Source organism: Aythya fuligula, chromosome 1 (genome assembly GCF_009819795.1).
Source record: "Aythya fuligula isolate bAytFul2 chromosome 1, bAytFul2.pri, whole genome shotgun sequence".
Classification (NCBI taxonomy): domain Eukaryota; kingdom Metazoa; phylum Chordata; class Aves; order Anseriformes; family Anatidae; genus Aythya; species Aythya fuligula.
Window position 1 is genome coordinate 193,345,708 of NC_045559.1, and position 21,716 is coordinate 193,367,423.

The 21,716-nt window shown below is 34.0% G+C and overlaps 1 protein-coding gene across 2 annotated transcripts in view; it reads right to left on the bottom strand.

The window, feature by feature from the left end:
* CNTN5 (contactin 5) overlaps positions 1 to 21,716 on the bottom strand; it is a 692,218-nt gene that overhangs the window by 14,639 nt on the left and 655,863 nt on the right. For both annotated transcript variants that reach the window (XM_032205142.1, XM_032205150.1), the window contains exons 19-21: positions 14,629 to 14,699; positions 11,714 to 11,948; positions 240 to 349 (exon numbers count right to left, since the gene is read on the bottom strand). In XM_032205142.1, the coding sequence (XP_032061033.1) occupies positions 240 to 349; positions 11,714 to 11,948; positions 14,629 to 14,699 (416 nt within the window). The remainder of the gene's footprint in view (positions 1 to 239; positions 350 to 11,713; positions 11,949 to 14,628; positions 14,700 to 21,716) is intronic.

The window sequence follows — 21,716 nt, forward strand, 5'->3', positions numbered from 1 at the left end:
TCTTTCAGTTCTTTTTGAAGTGTCAAAAAGATGGTATAAGAAGTGGTGTTGAACAGTTTTCAAGCACTAATAAATAAAAGATGTGCCAGTGCTACAGCTCTGACCATTGTTCTACAGCTGGTCGTATGTATGCTAAAATGAGTATAATTTCTATTGAAGTTTCACTACTTCACATTTTAACAGAACGCAATGCTAGCAAAAGCAACAAGACTTCTCATTATGATATTCTGTGTTCATACCTCAAATCCCTGTGGTCTTCCTAGACTTTCTTTAATATGTTTCCACGCAACAAGAATCTCTGATACAGACAAACTCGTAGCTTTGACATCAATAGGAGCAGCAGTGGGTTCTGTATTAAGAAAAATTGAAACAATAAACCTCCACTGTAACAACTTGTATTTATCAAAAACACTCCATCTGAAACTGTCATTTACTTCCTTTATTCTACCTTAATACTCACAAGAAGGTATGACACTTATAGGGAACATGAAAAACTGAAAAAGATGAAGAGATTAATTTTGTTGTACTTCTTTATTTGTGTCATGCTATATCAATATCTTATCACTGATGACGGGCACAGCAAACTGTGACAGAATCTCTTACGATTTTTTTTTTTGAAAATCTTTTATATTAGTAAATGACTCTCCCTCCCTCTCCCTCTTTCCCCCCACCCCACATACACCTTTCATACCCCTTGATCATCTTAACTTCAGAAGTAAATGGAGCGTTCATTCTCTTCCTGGCTTTTTAGTGCCTTTTTGTCAGCTCAGAATGAATGATACCTAACTAGGGTTCTCAGTCAATCCTGCTCTGGGGCTATATCAAGAAAGAAGCAATACCCAGAGCTGCAGTGAAATGTTAAGTAAAAGATCTTTTAAAGGCTGTGTTATCATGTCCTTGAAGTCACAAGCACCATTGTTTGGGGCATTACTCTCAGCTGTGAAGCAATTACAATTTAGACCTAAGATGCATGCTTTTCTAAAGAAGGTGTTAAGACCTAGATACGTACCTCTCATTACCTGTATTGTTACTGCTGGTCCTATGACCAGCATTGGTCATGTATTTGTATCTCAATGCTACTCATAGGACACTCTGCAGTCCTAGTCTCCTGATGGAGACCAGACCAGAGGACCTATAGCCCAGGGCTGCCATCCCACTGAGGTGGACGTCCTTGGATGCAGTTGGGAAATGGCCAGGGTGCACATCAGAGGGTTAGGGCTGCCCAATAGTGTTGCCACAAGCATGTTTTAATTAGTATTTTGATATCAGTGAACCTCTGTATCAGTGAAGATATAGAGGTCCAACTTCCTTCAATGATTGGAAAGTTATTGGGGATGTAATTATTTGGAAAATGTAGAGAGGATATGCCAAGGTAGGTCGTTGGACCATAGCATAAATATATATCCGCATTTAGTGCACTGGGAATGGAGGATCCAAAAAATGCCACATATCAAACCAAGACCTGAGTGAAGGAAATATTTTGGATCCTCCACTTTATTGCCTAAATATTACTGAAAAATTGCTTAAGATAAGATGTAGAGACAAAGCTTGAACACAGACAGCAAAGCGCACAGTAACTTCATTTATCTAGCTACACCATTCCTGTGTAGCTTACTTGCTCAGCAAAAAGATGGATTCACTTTTCTCCTGCAGTAGCAGAGACTGCAATTTATTCCTTGGCCTAATGTTTCTCGTTATATTTCTAATGCATTAATCTACTCCTGAAGGGCAGGCAGAGGTCCTGGCTTTTATGTTATGGGGAGGCACATCAAAGGACTTTCTAAAAAATGTGTTTTGGGGGTTCATTTAACAGTGTTACAGGAAAGGAATTTCTTATGGAACAGCCTGAGTTAAAATTACACATTTTTCCAGTGATCAAACTGCTTTACTAAGATGTCTAATATCAGTTTTGACTCATTAGCTACCCTCTTTTCTCTGATCATGTTGCAGGGGTTGTCCTGCCATTGCTGCCCTATACCTTTTCTCTGACATGGCTTGTACAGATTTTTCATCTTTTTTTGATGTCAGATTTTTAATGTTTGCAGCTCTTTTTCATCTCCTTCTTTATTTACATTTAGAGAAAAGAAGCATTTCTGCTGTGATGCAAAATGGTATTCTCCAACAATGAGAATTACTAATTTACATGGAACTTTTCAGGTAAAAAAAAGAATAATAGTAATAACAAAAAACAACCAAAAATAATAAGTAAAATGATCCTCTGAATTCAATACTGAAAGAATTGTGCTATGAAGAAGTATATTCCTCATAATATGATTTTCTGTTCTTCAGTTACGCCCTGCATTCTATTTTATGTACTACTAAGATTTGTGTGGCAAAAGCTATTTTCTAGCTTTTGTACTATTGAAGCAATTACCTTGTTGTCAGAAAAGATTGCAGTGGGATAAATAATTTGTGATGTACACAAAATGTTGGTTGGCAGCTTTTACATTTTCTATAAATGTAGAAACCATTTCCTCTTCATAACATTCACTAGGGGTGGTTTATGTATTGTTTAGAATGGAAACACAGGGCATTTCCTGATATTTTTTGAAATTGTTTTCAACAAATGGAGTAGAAATAGTTTTGTTTGTTTGTTTGTTTTTGTTTTTAATGTGAAGAAAATGTATTTCTTACATATCCAGAAATTATTCACTATATTCTTACGTTTATGAATAAGTTGTTATGACCGTCTGAAAGTTTATGGAGATGAAATAACGTTTTTTTATGGATTCAGATAGGATGAGGACCATATAATTTCTGGTGATATGATACATTCTGTGGTTCAGTCCAATGTCATGCTTTATTCTGTGTGTCTAAAACGTAAGTTTGAGAGGTTCATTAGGTTTTCCATAATGGTCACTGATGTTGTAATCATATTCTGTTCTTAATATCTTGTCATCATGCTAAATCTATTTTTTTTTTTTTTTTAAAAAAAAAAAAAAAAAAGCAAACATCTTTAATGGTCCTTGTAATACTTCCTAGTCAAATTAAAGATGCAGTGTGGTAACTTCTCAGAAGGCTGTGTGAAGTATCCACGAAACATTGTCTTTCCGTGTGCCATAGTCATACTGTAAGGAAACATGTTCAGTCTGCAAGGCTTTGGGATGACCATAATAAAGCAGAACAAAGAATTACACTGATTGCAAAGATCTGACATTCAAAGAAGGAATCCTGAATTTTGATACTGGCAGATAGGAGAAAAAGAATTAGTTACCAGCTCTCCTTGTCTTTTCTCTGTTTCCCACCAGAAACTGGTCTATTTTTTCTGAAATATTCATCCTTAAATATTTTCATTTGATCTAACTTAAACAAGTCCAAGGAGCTCTTTATTAAATGTAATTACATTTAATTCTGTTTTAAACCTTTTATGGAATAAAGCCTCTGTCGGACTCCTTGTCCAATCACATAATATATGTTTGCATTTCATTTTGACTCCAAGAAAGATTTTTACACACTTCCCTAAATTCAGAATCTGAGCTCTCATTTTAAGCTACGAGCGCTGGCCTGTGTAATTGCATTATTAGCCCAGGCAGTTCCACATAGTTAAGGCTTTAAGTCTTCCAAGGATCTGTGACTGAGTTGATTCCCTTCTGTGGAAAAATAAAACAAAACAACAACAAAACACCACAAAAGAGATCTATCAAAAGGAAAATGACAAGGAAGAGGCCCTCTTGTGTTATCCTGTAGGTAAAGAAAGTGGAATTATTTGCTATCTTGCTGGAAACAGCCACAGGATCTTCCAAATCAAGGCATCTCCAGTTTTCATTCCTGAGAAAAGCTAAGAGATGTTATGCTCAGCTCCACCCCTCATACTGATGGATGTGTGTCCATGTCTGGGGGACTCCACCAGATCTGTGATGGCATGGTTGCCTGCAGGGTAACACTGCATCCAGCATCTTGTGCTACAAAGGGAAAAAGATGTCATCAGAAGAGGAAACACAAGCCCAGATACTTGAGTTTAAACAGCTGATTTCCAAAACACCAAAAATCAAATGAACTAATCATTCCATGGACAGACCCTTGGACTTCTCACTTTTTCTCATGTCCTTTCTGTGTCCAGCTTCTCTCTGACCAATGTATTTGCAGAAGACTTTAAAGGAGGGACAAACCACAAGGCCCAGGAAATGAGCTAGCAATGAAGCAGTGATCAGGCCTGCAGTGCTGAGCTCTGTCCAGGCCCTCCTTTGTTTACTAGTGTAGAAGTATTCTTACTTGTCAGGCAAAGCTTCTGAAACCCATTCCTTCAAGACTTTCCTTTCTCCATGGAATAGCCTGTCTTTATCACGCAGTAGAATGTCCACAGCCCATAAAGAAGGGATATACCTATAGCATTACTTGTACATCTAACTTCTCAAGGGAGCCAGTGGCATTAAACAAATGAATGCTTAATAAACTCTTACATACCAGGGTTTGACGTCGTTCTTTAAAAAATCAGTGAAGACAGCTCTAGATGAATTTTTAGAGGATCTAATCCCTATGGATCAGCTGGCAGAAGCAGGAAATAACCCACTGCAGTTTACAGCTAATATGACAACTTATTAATATTCAGGTTCACCTAAACTCCAAGGAGCTCAGCTTTAACTGTGAAATGATCTACAGGACTTTGGTTCATGAGTGTAAGATTTTAATCAGAGAAGTGGAGTATTTAAAAAAGTGTAATTACATATTCTTTCTTCTAAATGAAAAGGAAAGGGTAATTTATTTATGTATTTAAATAAGGGATTAGGATGAATAGCAAGGGGAGATGGACCTAACAAGAACAATCCTTCAGTCTGCAATGTCTTGTTCAATGTCATATCAACCACTATCTGGCCTGATGCAAAACTCATTCAAGTTATGAAGGAACAAAACTGCAAGGGCTGTTATATGGCCATTTGTCTTTCAGATAACTGAGAAGATTGGTTCTCTATTGGCTTAGTGAATTAGTGCAAATCCGTACAAAGCAAGAACAAAACTTTGTGCAGTATCATTGCATCTTGTATGTATTACAGAAGTGCATCTGGGGTCCCTCAGGAGGTTTTTAGCAAGCACAGCAAGACTCAGAGTGTTCAGGCTTTAGCTGGTACTGCTCAGGTCTCTCTTTTTCATATCTAGAAGTTTTTAGTAATATTCACTATTTATCGAAATTATAAAACTTTAATTTTTATGAAGATAATATCTGAAGGAGAAAGGTACTGAAACTAAGTGAATGAATTATGTATCTCCCGATGTGGCAACCATGTTAAAAACACCTTTATAGAAGACCTAATTCATCCTGAAACCAGTTGTGTTCCCTCTTTCTCCCAGAAACCTATTTCTATGTACTTGTATATTTTCACCAATTTCTTTACTACATATTTTCTAATTCCTATTTATTCCTGTGCTGATAGGCTACATCTATACTCTTAAGCTAACCGGAGACAGAGAAAGGCACCAGCTTGAGCATGGACATACATTTTTCTGTAGTGGTAAGTTGTTTGCATGGTCAGTGATGAAGTATTAACTCTGGCCAATTAACTCTGAAGTATTAACTCTGGCCGTCTAGAAAGTATGCCTACCTAGGAATGGTTCCTGGGAGGTATTTAAATGCAGGCATGTTGTGCTGGGGGTGGCAGTGTTCAAGTATGTTGTGAACCCTTTCTGGTCAGTTGGCTTCAGGCATAAAGAATGCCTGGGATGTTTAGGTTGCTAAAAAGGACGTACCATTATTGTCCTTTATGTTTCAAAGCTCTTCACTATGCCTAATATTTTTCCCCAAATTCAAGATAGCATCCCAACTCTGCCTTTTTCACTTGGACAAGCAAAAGAAGCTCTCTAGTTTCACTATCCTGACTTCTTAGTTGAGAGTAAGCAACAAGAACAAGAATAAGATTTTAGCAAAATGTTGTGATAGTTTTATCAGAATTGTGCCCAGATATGAATTAAAGCATATGTGCCTTTCTTTAGTACAGATTCCAACCATTAGGACCCCATTTTGTTGGAAAGGCTTGTTACTATGCTTGTTGCATACATTTGCATGTCATTTGCGTTTCTTTTACTTGTGTTCTCTAATTCACATTTAGCTCTGTATTGTTCAGATCTCTTTTTGTTTTGACAGTATATCACAAAGTTATAGTAACAGCATTATATTAACCATGCTCTTCTGTTAGCATTATGAATATACATTATATATATGCATTATATATGATCTAAGACTGATCTTTAAGAAATTATGTCAGTAGCTTTCCAGCACAGTATTTTCCTTTCAAGTACCTTTGTCCATCATTGCTTCTTATCCGGTTTCATACTCTACAGCTTTTGTATCATTTTGTGTCTTCAGCCTAGTTAAAGAACTATTTCACTCCATATGAATGCTTGTATTGAAATCCAAAATTTGAAATCTGCTAGCCTTTATCAAGTAAATTATTTTTTTCAAATTAATGCATCATCTATGTTTCACAAAAATCTTATTTATTCATTTATTCATTTATTTATTTATTCTATATTGTATATAATTTTCATTTAGAGTAGAATCATAGAATCATAGAATCATTATGGTTGAAAAAGACCTTCAAGATCACCTGGTCCAATCATCACCCACGGAACCATGTCCACCTTTCATGTCCACCAGATCCAACCTTTCCTTGAACACCCCCACAAATGGTGACTCCACTACTTCCTGGGGCAACTTGTTCCCATGCCTGATTACTCTTACATCTACCTCTTTAATTACTCTTTCTTCTTGATTTGATTTGAAGCTTACAGTATATTGTCATTGTGCTTTTGTAAGTGTGCTGATAAAGGTACATTTTTTGCATTAATGTAGAAATATTTTTTCTTGTTAAAAATATTTTTGCCGTCTTTTTATTAGTTTGGGATGGAAAAGGTCTTACCCCAAAGCCTTGAGCGTATTAAAAGGGCTAACTTTAACCATCAATTGCAGTCATTAATAGAAAAACTGATTAAATTTAATTGCTGGTACTGTTCAATGGTAAAGTCTTTTGTTTGAATTAGAAAATTGAATTTCTGAGCAATTGGCAATACCAAAATTTTTCATTACAGAAGTAACGATTTACAGGCTCCTACATTCTTGTTAGCTATCCTGCCTATATCATCTTATTTATGATGATATGAGAATATGTTTTCAAGTTTATATTTAGTTTGGAAAAGATCCTAAAGATCATCAAGTTCATCAATTAACACTACCAAGTCCACCACTATGTGGACTTGTATTATGTCCAGGCATTATGTATGGTCTTTACTTATTCTGAATATCCTGTAAATCCTGAGGTGCACTGTACTGCCCTAGAAATGTACTATTTTTTCCTTTATAAATTTCTGGTAGATTTTACACCTCTGACATGGAGACATTCCAAAATTCTTTAATTTCTAGTCTCAAATGTTATTTACATTTTCTTTAATAGCTTCTTGCTATTTAATAACTAGTTCAATTGTTATATATTAAGATTATTTTTTTTTTCTATAATGCTGTAATTATTCACCAAAACAAGACTATAGTAGCATTATTTCTTCTTGGTTCAGTCAGTACTGGATAAATAATCTGCTAATTATCACAGCCAGAAAAAGGTAATTAGTGGTATTTACTACCCAAACTATGAGCTGCTAAATGCTCTCATAAATAACACTGTCCTGTAATATTTATCTAAAATTAGTAAGGTCTTTCTCAGAACCCAAATTTATCATGGCCATCAGCAACCTTTAGTTCAACTTCCAGTATATTTAATCACACTTTTCAGAAATTACAGAATCACTTTAAGTGGAATTCAAAGAATGCTTTTCAGAATGCTTTACCAAAAGTCTGTTTTTGTATTTCTCAATATCATCATCATGCCATGACTATTTTAGCTTTATGTTGTCTTTCCAATGCAGATCATGCTTTGTCTAGGCATGCTTGCTAAATTAATCCTACCTGATCATCAATCTAGACAAAGGCCTTTTCTGTTTTCTTGCAATTGCACTTTTACACTTTTGTATTTCTTTCTATGTTGCTATAGTTCTGTTTCCCAGTTTTCCTCTTCCAGTTAATTAAAACCACACATAGAAATTGCATGTGCTTCCCCTAATACTGAAAGCTTGTCTTAGCAGTCTTGGCCACACTAGCCTCTCATTATTTAAGTATTAATCAAGAAAAATCTCCAAAGAATGTTTAAATGGTAGGACAATCAGTGTATAATGCCACTTTTGTTCCCTGTTTATTTCTAATACCTTTTGCCTTTATTATTTTTATTCTCTGTGGATCCAAATTGTCTGTGCCTACAATGAAGTTCAGTACTTTGTTTCAGTATGTTCTAGCACAAATTTAGTGCTTTTGTTTTCCTGGCAGAAAGTACAGTCAGAGGGTTTCTCCCTGCAGCATCAGGCCTGTATATTGCAACCTTTCTTTGGATGAGCAGCCTAACTTGTTGTGTTGTGTTATCAAGTGTTCACTTATTGAAGGCTCAGCCTTGTCTTTCCTTGGTGTTGGAATGTGTCTACTCTGTCCTTCCATCCTGTCCTCTTATAACTGTGCATCTTTTTTTTTTTTTTTTTTTTTTTTTTTCCCTTTTCCTGCATCCTCTGTCATCCTCATTCCCTCTTTTTCTTCACTAAAATATCTGACCTCTCTCCTTGATTGGAAATATCATTCTTCTCTCCTTGATTGTTTGCTTGCTTTCATTTCTAAGGTCTCCAGGAGAGAATCACTGCTTCAATTTTTTCCACTATATTAAACTGTCATTTTCAGAGGGTCATATTTTATTTTATTTTATCTTATCTTTATTTATTTATTTATTTTCCCTTCCTGCTAAAACCCAGGAATTTTTGTGTGACCTCCTTCAGCAGACTCTAATGTGTTTTTTTGTTTTGTTTTGTTTTGTTTTTTCCTTTGCTTCTCTGTTCTGTTTTTTACTCCTGCATTACATTCATCTACATCTTTAGCTCCTGGATAGTCTCTCCTATGAGGTGTACAGAGGTGATGTTTCCTATAAGGTCAAAAAGTGAATGAAGGGGAAGAAAAGTTTTAAAGCATCTATAACCAGACAAAGTTTTCTGCCTTCACCTTTGACTTATCACTCACATTGCTATGATGTAACCGTTGGTATCATATGGTCTCCAAAGTATCTGACTTCAAGATGAAATGATTATCCCCTCCAAGTACTTGTGAAAAAAACTCAGTGTTTTGCTCTTGTTTGCTGTGTTTCTTTGGTGGATGTTTTTTTAAGGTTTTTACCTCCATTACAGAACCTGTCAGGTCAGTCAGTTGTGCTTACACAGGGGAACATCTTACTTGATACCATCCACAAGGTTGCCTACCTAGACACAAATCAGAGCCACCACAAATGGGCTCTGACAATATGCAGTAGGTGATAATTTGCAGGTAGATATACAAGATATACAATATAGGCAATATACAGTCACAGTCATACAGAAAAGATAGATGAATGCATTTTTAATAAATTACATTTCTTCCTTGTCCAGAACCTGTCCTGTGCAAAGTCTTTTTTTTTTTTCTTTTTTCTTTTTTTTTTCCTTTTTTTTTTTTTTCTTTTTTTCCTCTCGCGTTGAGCAGAGGCAACAGAATGTAGACAAAGACACTTCCTTAGACAAATTTGTTATGCCACTAAACTGCTCTATATCCATCTGGGGGTACCTTTTATATATGATATAATGTTTCCTTAACTTTTAATAATTTTGTCCTAGACTTTTATTCTATATGTTTACAGATCAGTGAATTGAGTATGTGATGAAAAACAAGTAAGCTAAGGGTTTTCTGGCTCAGCCCTAGGATCATAACATATTGTACTGTCAATCTTTATTTAATATCTCCTTTTCAATAGAAATCCTTGAGAAAATGTGCTCACAGTTGTTTGACTTTTGGATTGTGAAAATCAATGCCTCTTTCAAAACCAGTTTATTTATTTATTTATGTTTCATAGCAAACTAAAACGTCTTTTGTCCTCTTTCTCCATGTTGCCTGGAACTTAACTGTCATAAATTGTTTCATTGCTTCTTTATATTTTCAGTATATCAATTAGTGTTAGTCCAGGAAAAAAAAAAAAAAAAAAAAAAAAAAAAAAAAAAAAAGCTTTTTTATATATTATTTTTGAACTGTGTTGTATACCATGTTTTTTTCCTCAAATATAAGTCTAAGAATGTAGCCCACAGAGTTCTTCCAAAGAAAAGACTAATGTATGGACACATACACAGATTGAATTAGGTAAGCTATGAACAGTAGGTAAACAGTAGGTAAACAGTTGCATTGTAACAAGATCATTTTTTTTTCTAGATGTATTCTCTAGTAGCATAGGAAGAAAGTTAATTTTAATAATTCTGTTCAGGTCATTTGCAAAGTTTGTAATTAAAAAAAAATATTTGAAATACTGATATTGCTCATTATTCCATTTCTGATCTTACCCAAGAAACAAGCGAAGGACTATTTATTACAATTCAGTGTTCCATTTTTGCTGATATATTTTGCTTTAAAAAATATGCAATAAAGTTTTGTGTCCTTTATTTTTTTTAATTTTATTTTTTTTTTGAACTTTCTGATTAGAGTATGAAATTGTTAAATAATAAAAGCATTATAATTAGATTCACAGCATCATTTTCCATTGAGGAACAAGGAAATCAAATGTAAAAATGTTCTGGTTGATTTGGGCAATTTTTACATTTTAAAATATAATTGTTTTTATAATAACATGAATATTTACTAATGATGATCCAAACAGTGGAACATAAATAGATTACTGAAAATGCTTTTAGCAAACAAGCAATTCCAACCTCTATAATTACTGTGAGAGAATAGTAGTTGATGATCTCTGCTACACAATAGCTTCAAAATTACACATTTATTATGGGTTATTATGGAACAATGTTTACTGTTTTCCAGCTTCACTTGAAAAAACATTATCTTCGTTCTTTTTTTGAGTTTTGTAGTGATAATATGAAATTCCACCAGTTTCCACTGATTCCTTGCTGATTTTATTCTCTTAAGAGTAGACAGTAGGATAGTACTACTGAAGAAGAGTGGGACCATACCATTTCCAGCAACAGAGCTTCTCATAATATTTCTGTGGACAACATTTGATTATGTTTCATTTGTATGAAAATTTACATATGTTGGCTTCTGTCAGTACAGAACATCTTATTTTACTAGTACAAATAAGTCTTTTCTCACAAAATACTTTTGAAAGTTATATGAAGTTCACCTCATAGCAATTCTCCAGGAATATTTTCCATTTGTTCTTCTGAACTATTCATATAATTTTCATTGAATATTTGGCCATTAAGATAAAGACATAACATTTGATACTAATGAACCAAAAAAGACAGGAAATGGTAGAAAAAAATGAAAATCCCATCAAAAAGTTATCGTATCCCCATCAAAAAGTTATTGTGAACCTCAGAAACATTAGAAAATATGAGCCTTTCTTTGTTCAGTTCTTTAGAGCAACCCAGCTTACAGTTAAGAATACAGACTTCATGTTACAGATGAAGCTTCATTAAAACTTTGTTATTATTTTTTTTTTTTGTTAGGATTGACTTGGCTTCTTTTTCACTTGCTTTGTGGGTAACCCTGCAAAAATGGTTCACCGGTTCACCTCCTTCTCTGCAAAACCTGAAGAATTATACTTAACACTTCTGCACAAAATTTTGAAATATATGGTTAAAAAGCATATCAAATGGCATATGAATATAAAAATACTTTGATATAGATAAAAATACAAAACTTAATTTTACTGTACATTGAACTGACCTCCTTCAGCTGAGCAGATGACAACAATAGGGCTGAAGGGACCATCTCCTTTGTTATTGTAAACACCAACTTTCACCTCAAAAGGAGTCAGAGGCGGCACACTTTCATCTCTATAGATGAACTTCGAGGCATCTGAAGATGTCACCATTTTTTCCTTCCAACCACGTGTTCCATTGGGTCTGAAGGCTACAATATATCCAAATCCTTCTCCATTCTGAAACTCTTCTGATACTGGCTAAAAAATAAAGTTCCAATAATAGTCAGATGTGGTTTTACTAATTTAGAAAGCAATCACTCAGTGAATGAGTGTCAGGGTGGTAACTTACAGTTGCGTTATAGGATTTTACTTATCATGCCTGAGAACATATAGGGACAGTTGCTTCTGAGAAGGAACCTTTTAAGAGAGTTTCTTCACCTAATGGCCATAATTAGGTCATTGTCCCAGGACTGAATATGTTCTTTAGGCTCAGAAAGATGCTTCTTCTGTAATTCTCACTTTCTTGTTAATGTTTGAACCATTGATATGTTAATGGAAAAATTCCTTCAATTGGGCTTTTAAAAAGTATAGAGCAACATATTGTTAAGGACTCCTAAAATACGATGTGAATTACTACAATGGGACTTTCTTGTTTTTTAAGTTGCCAGCCTGTTTAATTTCTGTATCCAAATGGGGTGTCGAGTGCTAGTGATTTAATTCTGGGGTTCAATTTGAGAGTTAGAATACGATGCAATAAATTTAGTTATTCTAACTCTCAAACTGAAAGTCTTGAAAAAAAAAATCTCATTTACTTTTCCCATCTCAGAGGATCTGTGAAATTAGCCACTTAAATTGGGACACATCTGCCATAAGCAGGAAGACAGCAAAGGGATTTATGTACTGAGAGGCACTGCAAAAGCTAAATCTTAAATGTCCAACTCAAGGAGTGGAATTTTTCATGCTAATTTACTGCCTATATTTGTTATAATGTCAATGGACTAGGTTAGGCATTAGGTTATGTTTAACAGCTGTCAGCATATTAAACCTGTGGGAAATGAGAAAAAAAAAAAAAAAAAGTGACTAAACTCCATCTCTTGAAATGCCCATCTTAGATTTGCAGCTAATGAACATGTGAATCAGAGCAGAGACATGGGGAACACAGAGTCCTCTTCCCTCCACATTGTAAATGAAAGTCTCATCACCAGGCACCTCACTTACAGAGGCTATTTTCTACCCAGCTTTCTGAAGCTGTGCACTGCTCATCAAAAGGAATAAATAAATAAATAAATAAATAAATGTATCCTAAAGTAGTGGAGGCAAAAACAAGACAGCCTTTCTAAGTGGTTTCAGTTGGAAAGGAAGAGCTTTAGATCTCTGCAATATTTCTGGGTATGGCAGTAGATAGTCACTAATCATGGTTTATGATTCACACAGATGAAAAGCCATTTTATTATCTTAATAAGATTAATGACTATGCGGTTTACAAGGTATGCGAAACAGTGTGCTGGAAGTATCAGATTGAGGAAGAACAGCACTAAGAGTTGATGGAAACAATGAGTTCATCAGAAATATTCGTGAAGAATTGACACCTTCTGCCTTATTGGTAATTTGCATCCTTTAGCTATAAAAGAATGTCACAAATACATCAAATATATATATATATACATATATATATATATTTCAAAAAATATCAAAGTTTACTGAAAGTTATGACATTTGCTAATTCTTAGATATCTGTACTACAGGATATCGTGAATGCATCTCAGGTTTCTTTTGGAAGACTTTGACCTTTGACACAGAGGGGAGATACGACACAATCCTTTAGTGCCCAACTCTTAGGAAACACCATAAACACACTTAATATGAGTACTACATACTAATATATCATATTAGGGACTGGAATTAGGCTAGTTTATATCAGATACAGTTTTAGACACCTGAGATTATAATTTGGGATTCTGTGAATTCTCTCCAAGTTGGAGAAATACTGCTGCTAACAGTCCTAAAATTATAAACAATATGAAAACAAAGCAGGCTCAGGTAGCAGATGTCGGGGAATACAGAGGCACCATGAGAGGACATCCTCTTCACATGTCCCCAGATTTGTTACTTTAAGAAGATAGCCAGAATTCTGTGTGTGTCTTACTGTATGAATCACTCCTAAAGGTGGCTAGGCTAAAACTTCCTTTCATTAAAACTCCCTATCTTTATTTGATGTATATATATCTATATCTATATGCATATATAGATATATATACACACATACATACATATATATTTAATCAAGGCTGAAACTCTTCATGATGAATCTAAAAGTTTTGAAAACTCCTCAAGAAAGCTTCTGCTCTACTGTGTTATTTATTATTAGAAGAGAAAACAACTCTCACTTCTCCAATTTCCCATTGCATTGGTGATACATATGTGTTGCATCTTGTATCACAAATATCTTCTCAAAGTAAAGGTTTATTTTAGTTCTTCAGTATTTTATTTTTATGAAATATTTCAAAATTTATTCTTTCTTAATTTAAATTTAAATATAATTTAAATTTATATTTAAATATAAATATACTTTACATTTAAACTTAAATATAGTTATAATGGTTTCCTCTGGAAGAGGAAATTAGCTATTATTTTATCTGTGTAGCATTCACTTAAGATCCAAGAAAGTCGGGACAACGTAAGCGATAGATCTGGAAAAAAAGACTGATGAATTAGGAGAACTTTGGAGCTGCCACTAAGCAGGGCAGATTTACCATAGTGCCCTCAAGCTATGTGAAAATGCACATCAATTTGAAACTTTAAAACATATTTAAAGAACACTATTTTGTATTAATGTCTTTCCAATATTTGCTGTGATGAAACCCCAGTACAGTGCTGTTTACTTTGCCCTCAAAGAAGTCAACATGAAACAAGACTTTTAATCAGAAAAGTCCCTTACCTCCCACGCTATTACTAATTCATGTCGTCTTCCACTTCTGCCACTTACATTAGCTGGAGGTGTCTTTGGAACTGTGAGCAAAAAGGAAAAAAAAAATAAAATCAGAGTGCCCAAGTTATCGAAGTTTTCCCCATAGTAATAAGCTGCTGCAGAAGACATGAGGCAGCATGTTAAATCAGAACAGAAACAACAAACATAGCAAACATAGCACACATACATAATAAAGAAATTTTTCTCCAGTTTCATTTCAAAGGATTCCATAGTTGTGTGATTGTAACTCAAAGAAAGCATAAGCTGAGAAGAAAACTGATATTGAAATAAAAAGTTACTTAAACATTATTTCTTCTACAGCTTAGTCAAAATTTCAGTGTTTATATCATCTGAGAGATAAAACAGGAATTATTAACAATTGTACTTTTTCAAAAAAACAATTCAAAAATGAAATGCCAGGGAACCGGATATTTTCCAGACTTCAGGTAAAATTTTAGGAATTAATTTCAACATTTTCCCAGGTCATTAATGATTTAGAATATTTTTATTCTTTTAAATATATTCTGGTATGCATTACCAATTTTCAGAGCTTTTAAGTTTACCATCCTTAAACAGCCCTTATTATTTCTTGTAAAATATTGGAAACAGTACTACCTTCAGGTCTTTAAAAACTGAAGCCACCTATCATCATCTGTAAGACTTCAAAAATCTTAGTTGTATCATTGGAATTGTATACTGTCTTTTCTCTTATTTAGTACACCTAATGGAGCTCCAAAAATGACTAGTGCCTTGAGTTTATTAACTGTGAGCATGTAGTACTTACATTTTTTTTTTTTTTTTAATTAAATATGTTCTAAGATATAAACTTCCTATTTTCTTCCTTACAGGAGTACATAGATCATTGGTAGAAATGTACTGTGAGGCATTTAACTGTTAAGGCCTTATTGCATGCTATTGAACTCATCTATTGAGTAGCAGTGTCCCTCTGACCTATACAAAGAAAAATACATTTAAATGAATGTACACAGTCCTCTCTATTTCCCATGTTGATCATTAACAGCTTAAGTTCAATGAAAGTACAGTTGTTACTAGATCCTGGGAGTTCACATAAAACTTCAGAATTAATCTATATAGTGTCTTTTTGAACTCTGATCTCCTTTTTAAAGAACATTATCTTAGTTTAGTTTAGTTTTGTTTTGTTTTCTCTTCATAACTAATGCAATCCCATAAAGTTTATGAATTGCTTCTGATTTCCACTGTTGAAAATGTGGTAAGAGTGAGAAATTAGTTATGCATACTAAAATTAAATTTTTGCCCTGTTACTTGTGGCTCTAACCAGAGCAATAGGGGAAATTTCTAATTTGTGAAAATTTCTCCCATAAAGATACATTCATTCGGCAAACATAGTATCTGTCATTTTTCTTCATTCCTTCCTACCTGATAAATGATATCTTTCATAGTTATTTGCAGAAAAATCTTAACTTGCATATAATAATTTATATAATGATCTAATTGCCTTGCGGTTAAACTTTAGCTATTGGTAAACAAGCTATCCAGTCTAAGCATGTAGTCTAGGGTCAATCTCCAGTGAATGTAGTCTAGGGTCAATCTCCAGCTTTGGGCTGATCCATCCTATTTTAAGATAGCTGTCTAAGCACAGGAAGGATATATCTCATTCTACTGACTGGAGCTATGAACAAAGTTAAATTAAAACCTGGTCTTTAAAAGGTGAAATTTTAATAAAATGTCCCAATCAGAAACAGAATTATACAGTATTGAATTGTGAGGAATTGCCTCTGGCAAAAGAACAAAAACTGTGTTATACTGGGACGAATGTTCTACAGAGAAGATGTGGATAAACAACCATCTGTCAGTTAACTAACATGCAAAAACTACTATCATGCCATCTCTGATGGAGCACATTTAAAGCAAGTTCAGCACCCATTTTTTGTTGCCTTTCTAAGATTTTTTTTTGGTTAAGTTATAAAGTTGTACTGTTTATGTAAATTATTGATGGGAGACAATGCTATCTTCCTTTGAAGTGACAAATGTGACGGACTTATTTAACCAGCAGTGCCCTCTTTCTAGAATTTTCCTGTTAATAAGTTTGCAGACCGAAGCCCTATTTAAATGAATAAGTGTTAAAAAAGTAAAACTGTCAAAACGATGAATTTCTTTTGCACCAAACTAAAATGTACATTCACACAGAAAAACTCTCTAAAATGAATAACCATTAAAAGAATAAATGTGTCAAAGGAATAAATTTCCCTGCACTACACTAAAGCAAATTATTTACCATTAGAGGAGAACATTTTAAAATTAGTTAAGTGAAGAAAACTATTAAAAGAAAACATTTTTGCCAGGCCTTGAGGTTATATATTATAAACCATTTCAGCAACATCACTTTTATATCAGTTTTATATCTGAATTTTCTTACTCGTAACTTGTTTATTGCCATGCAATAAACAAGTTGTTAATTTTCAGCAATGACACACATGGCACACATGGAGAAACACTTGTTTCAAAAATGCAAATGATACCAGAACTTGGTTCCCAGACACAGGGTCTGTATTCCTAGGGGACAATGACATAATGATATGTTTTCTTAATTCCTATCAAGGGTGAGAAATTTAGCATTGTGTCTTCTGAATAAATAAAACCCCAAGTAGCAGCAAGGATCTCTTTGCTGTGCTAATTAATTTCATTTAATAAGATGAAAGAATTCCATCTATGGGGAAATGAATCACTTCTTGGCTTAACACTGGTCCTTTGGATGATCAAATATGATTATGCTTCGCTTGATTGTATGTCTTTAATTCTGCTCAAACTGTTCTCATTAACCCCTTTGTTGACTACTTAGTATTGCTCATCTCCCATTTCAGTCTTAGACTGTAAGCTCCTTGGGATCAGATCAACTGTTATTTTCTTTTTGTTCTTCAGCTAATGGTAGGCTTGAAAGCTAAAAGTTGTGTCTCTGCATTGTCCTGGTGATGCAATCAACAAAAAATACTAAAACCAATGTTCTGACAGTTTGGCAGACAGGGACTAAATGTTGTGCACAGTAAATGTGGGTCACAGTGGTTATATGCTGGCACATTTTGACATTTAAACCTTCACTTAAGTCAAGCAAACAAAATTCTGGAAATTGCCATGATTAACAACTTGATTTAAACTTAAATAGTAAATTATGGTGCTTAAATTTGATTTGGGGTTTAGAGTTTTAAAAATCCCTCTCTCTTCACTCTGAGCAGCTGCTTAATTTTCTGTTCTTTTACTGAAAAATACATATTCTAGTAAAGATGAGCCCCTTCAGAGATTTTATTTCCTCACTTTGGGGCAAAATATTGAAAATGATTAAATATTTGGTGAAACATTTCAATTTTTATTTTAAAAAGTATAATTTGATATTTGCTTCATTTTTATTCAAAAAAAAAATAGAAAAATGAAAACTATAAACAGAAATTAGAATATGTTGCCAAATTGTCAGATTTTTTTTTCTTTTCATAAATTATGGTTTTATTTCCCATTTTCTAAAGGATGCCAGGAAATTTCTGAATTTATTTAAAATCAGGTTTCTTCTTCTCCTGTTTTTACTTAAGTGGGTGAATCTTTTTCACTTCTCGAACTACAGGTTCCTTTCCTTGTAAAAAAGAAAATAAAGTGTCACATTGAACCTGGAAAAGCTGAAACTACTTGAAAAACTGTTCATCCACTTTTTTGCATTCCAGTCTTGCAAAGATTTTTTTGTAATGTTGTTCCTGAATGAATAATTAATCATTTTAAAATCGTTCTTTTCTTTGTTAGCTTATTTTTCAAGGAAACGTTGAGTGGCTTTTTTTTCAATTTTGTGTGTTTCAATTTTGTGGTTAGCATAAACAGAAATGACAGATTTTTAATTTTGTGGTGTATTTTAATTTCATGTAGAACAAAAGTATTTGTCAGCCAAGATTATAATTGATTATAGTATTGTTGTAGAAACATGTAACTAGTTTTAGTCCCTATCACTCACTAGGGACTGTGAAATCTGAATAGGTGAGATAGAGGGAAGACTAAGAGAAGCAAGAGCCTCACAATCCTCCTATTAGTCAGAGTAAGAAGTGCTTAACATGAGCTGCCTAAACTGACAGAGAAAGTTCTGATAAACAACTGACTCCAGATTTTCCAAATACCAGCTCTATGTTGTCTTCAAAAGCAAAAAAAGTTTTTTTTTTTTTTTTTTTTAATTCTGTTTGGATTCTATATTGATAAAGATATTTTCTACATGGATTTTTTTTTTAATTTTATTTTATTTTTGTATAAATTCTGAAATAAAGAAAAAACAAAACAAAACAAACAACAACAACAAAAAACAACAAACAAACAAACAACAAAAAACACAACCTGATATTGCTACACTATCTGGGAAGATGAGTTATTAAACTTGGCTTTAGTCCCTAAGAAAATGTTTGCTCAAGATGTAGGTAATATTTATTTATTTCAAAGCTGCTTATATCTTTTAAAAAACATGTATAGTTTGAAAGACAAGTAGTAGGTGTGGAAAAGTTATGGTGGGGATAAAAAAGGTTTGTCACCAGCATGACAGAACTTCATAATGTGAAGACCAGTGCAACAACACATTCAAAGTTTTTTGTTTTGTTTTGTTTTGTTTTTAAATTATTTTCCTTTATATAAATATATATGTGTGTAAGTGTGTACTGCAGTACACACTTGGGAAACAGAGATGTTAAGTGAAAACCTTTGCTGCATATTAAAGGCTAGCTCTCAAGTTCTCACACTCCCAGGGAAACATCTCATCTGTTCAGGACTGAGACGTAAAATGCGCCAGCATCTCTGAAGCAGATGATGAACTGTATTCAGCTATTGGAAATGCCCCAACTGGTCTCATAATCTGCATTTCTGCTATTCTCATTTTCTTCTGTATTTTTAACATCTGTAATTTAGTAGAAGATAGGATTCAGTTCTATCCACTGAAAACAGTGTCATACATGTCTGCAGGATTCACCCTGAATAGTCTCCAGATTGCTACACATGGGTCTGAAATCTCAAATGCTGTAACATACATGCCAAAGAACCAATTCCTTAGCTTTCCTGACATGTTTTCTAATAATACATATATTTGGACGCTTTGTGCATATGTGTTTGGGCCTGCAATATTACATGTAGCCTATTGATTTCAAATATATCCATGCAGTCAATGATTATTGCCTACTTTGTCTTCTTTTGTTTTTCCCTGTGGAGACATTTTCTACAAAGGTTTCAGTTGCCCATCTAATGATGCAAACAGAGCAGGCAATTCATTTTTCTCTAGAACCAAAAATAGTTTTGATAATGGGAAAAAATGAAACTTATTTTGTACAGGTCTCAAATATAAAAAAACACCACCAGCAAAAGAAACCCGCTGGAACAAACCCAGTATAAAACATATTGCCAGGCCACAGTTTTTTCCTGGTATACCATGAAGAAATATTAGCTGAGAGTAAGCGTGACCTAATGAAAGATAAGGACTTATTAAAAATCAATCCTATGTACAATCTGCTACCAATTGAGTGCATTATATTTTTACCTCATAAAATCAAGTTTTCATGCCTGATTAGCAGGTTAAATTTTGATTCTACTCAATTTCTCTCTCCCCATGTTTCCCCATGAATAGATAATGTAATTGATGCTTTGCCCCAGGCATCAAATGCCCAACTGCTGTAGTGGAATGCCAGACATGTCTGAATTCATGTTACTGGCTCTTTTCACCTTGTGGACCTGTAAAATATGTATCAAGGCTGGAAGTGACAGAAATGCAGCAGCTGGCTATAAGTTAGATGTGCCAGAAAATTGCAGAATTATCCATTCCAATGAAAGTAGCTATGAAAATCAACCATGTTAACTAAATATAAACTAAGTAACAAGATTAAGGTTTAATTAGAAAATTAAAGCAAGTGGAAATTTGTTTATTATTCTGTTGATTTCCTTACACCACCCCAAGCATTGCTTCCATGGGTATTTTTACGTAATGTACTTGTGCAAAATGCTGTTACTATCTAGGGGAAGAAGTGATAAAATAAGTGAGGTGTGGGGAGAGAAAAAGATTTTAGTCTCCAGCCAAAGTAGCTGATGCCATTAAATTACAGATGCTGATTTCCATTTAAGTATAAAATAATAGCAGCAGAATCACACATTTGCTACCTCTGTGGGTTGTCTACACAGCTATTATTTAGCCCTGTGGATCACGACTGTCCTCTGAGTGCAAGCCTCAGTCATCGTCTCCTTTGGGAGACTGGATTCCTGCATTTTCTTTTTTATTTTTTTTCCAGTGCAGTTTGTTTTCCAGTGCACTTTTACTTGTAGGGCACGTCTAATATCATTGCAAAGAGCCACCTTATTCTGCTAGGTCATGAGAAGAGAGGTTGATGACATGTTCTTGCTGAAGTATAATGTCCTTCCACATGCACTTCTAATTAGAATTCAGATCTATGATATTAGAACTGGAGCAGTTAGCAGAGGTTTCTGGTTTAAAGCAGAGACTATTTTGTTATTGTTTTTACTTTACAACCCTTTGAAGGTTCCAACAAATTGGAAAGTTATATCTTATTGTTTTTTATTGTAAATACTGTCTTCTCACTGCCTCTATAGAATAAAACAAGAAAACAGTTAAATCTGTCTCTTATATAGGTAATAACAAAACAAAACAAAACAAAACAACAACAACAAAAAAAAAAAAACAACAAAGCCATTCACAACCAAAAGAGAAACCAAAGGGTTTCACTGAAGAAAGTTATTTTGAAATTGAGGTGATGACAACTAACTTCTGCTGTACCACACTGTGCTAAACAGGCACACCAATAAATTCAACTTCAATTTCTCTGTCACACTACCAGTGTGTCAATGTCACACTACCAAATGCTCCCTTCTAACATGACGCTTATGCCACTGTAACTCTGGTAACAAAAATGTGTTTCTAACTGGAAAGCTGAAAGTGCAGGTAAACACTGACTGTGGTCTTTTCCTATTTGAACTAATATGTTCAAAAATCTTGATTTTCAATTCAAAAACTGCATTATTATTGTCTATTGCTGTTTCTCAGGAAGAGTCCCATGTAAGTGATT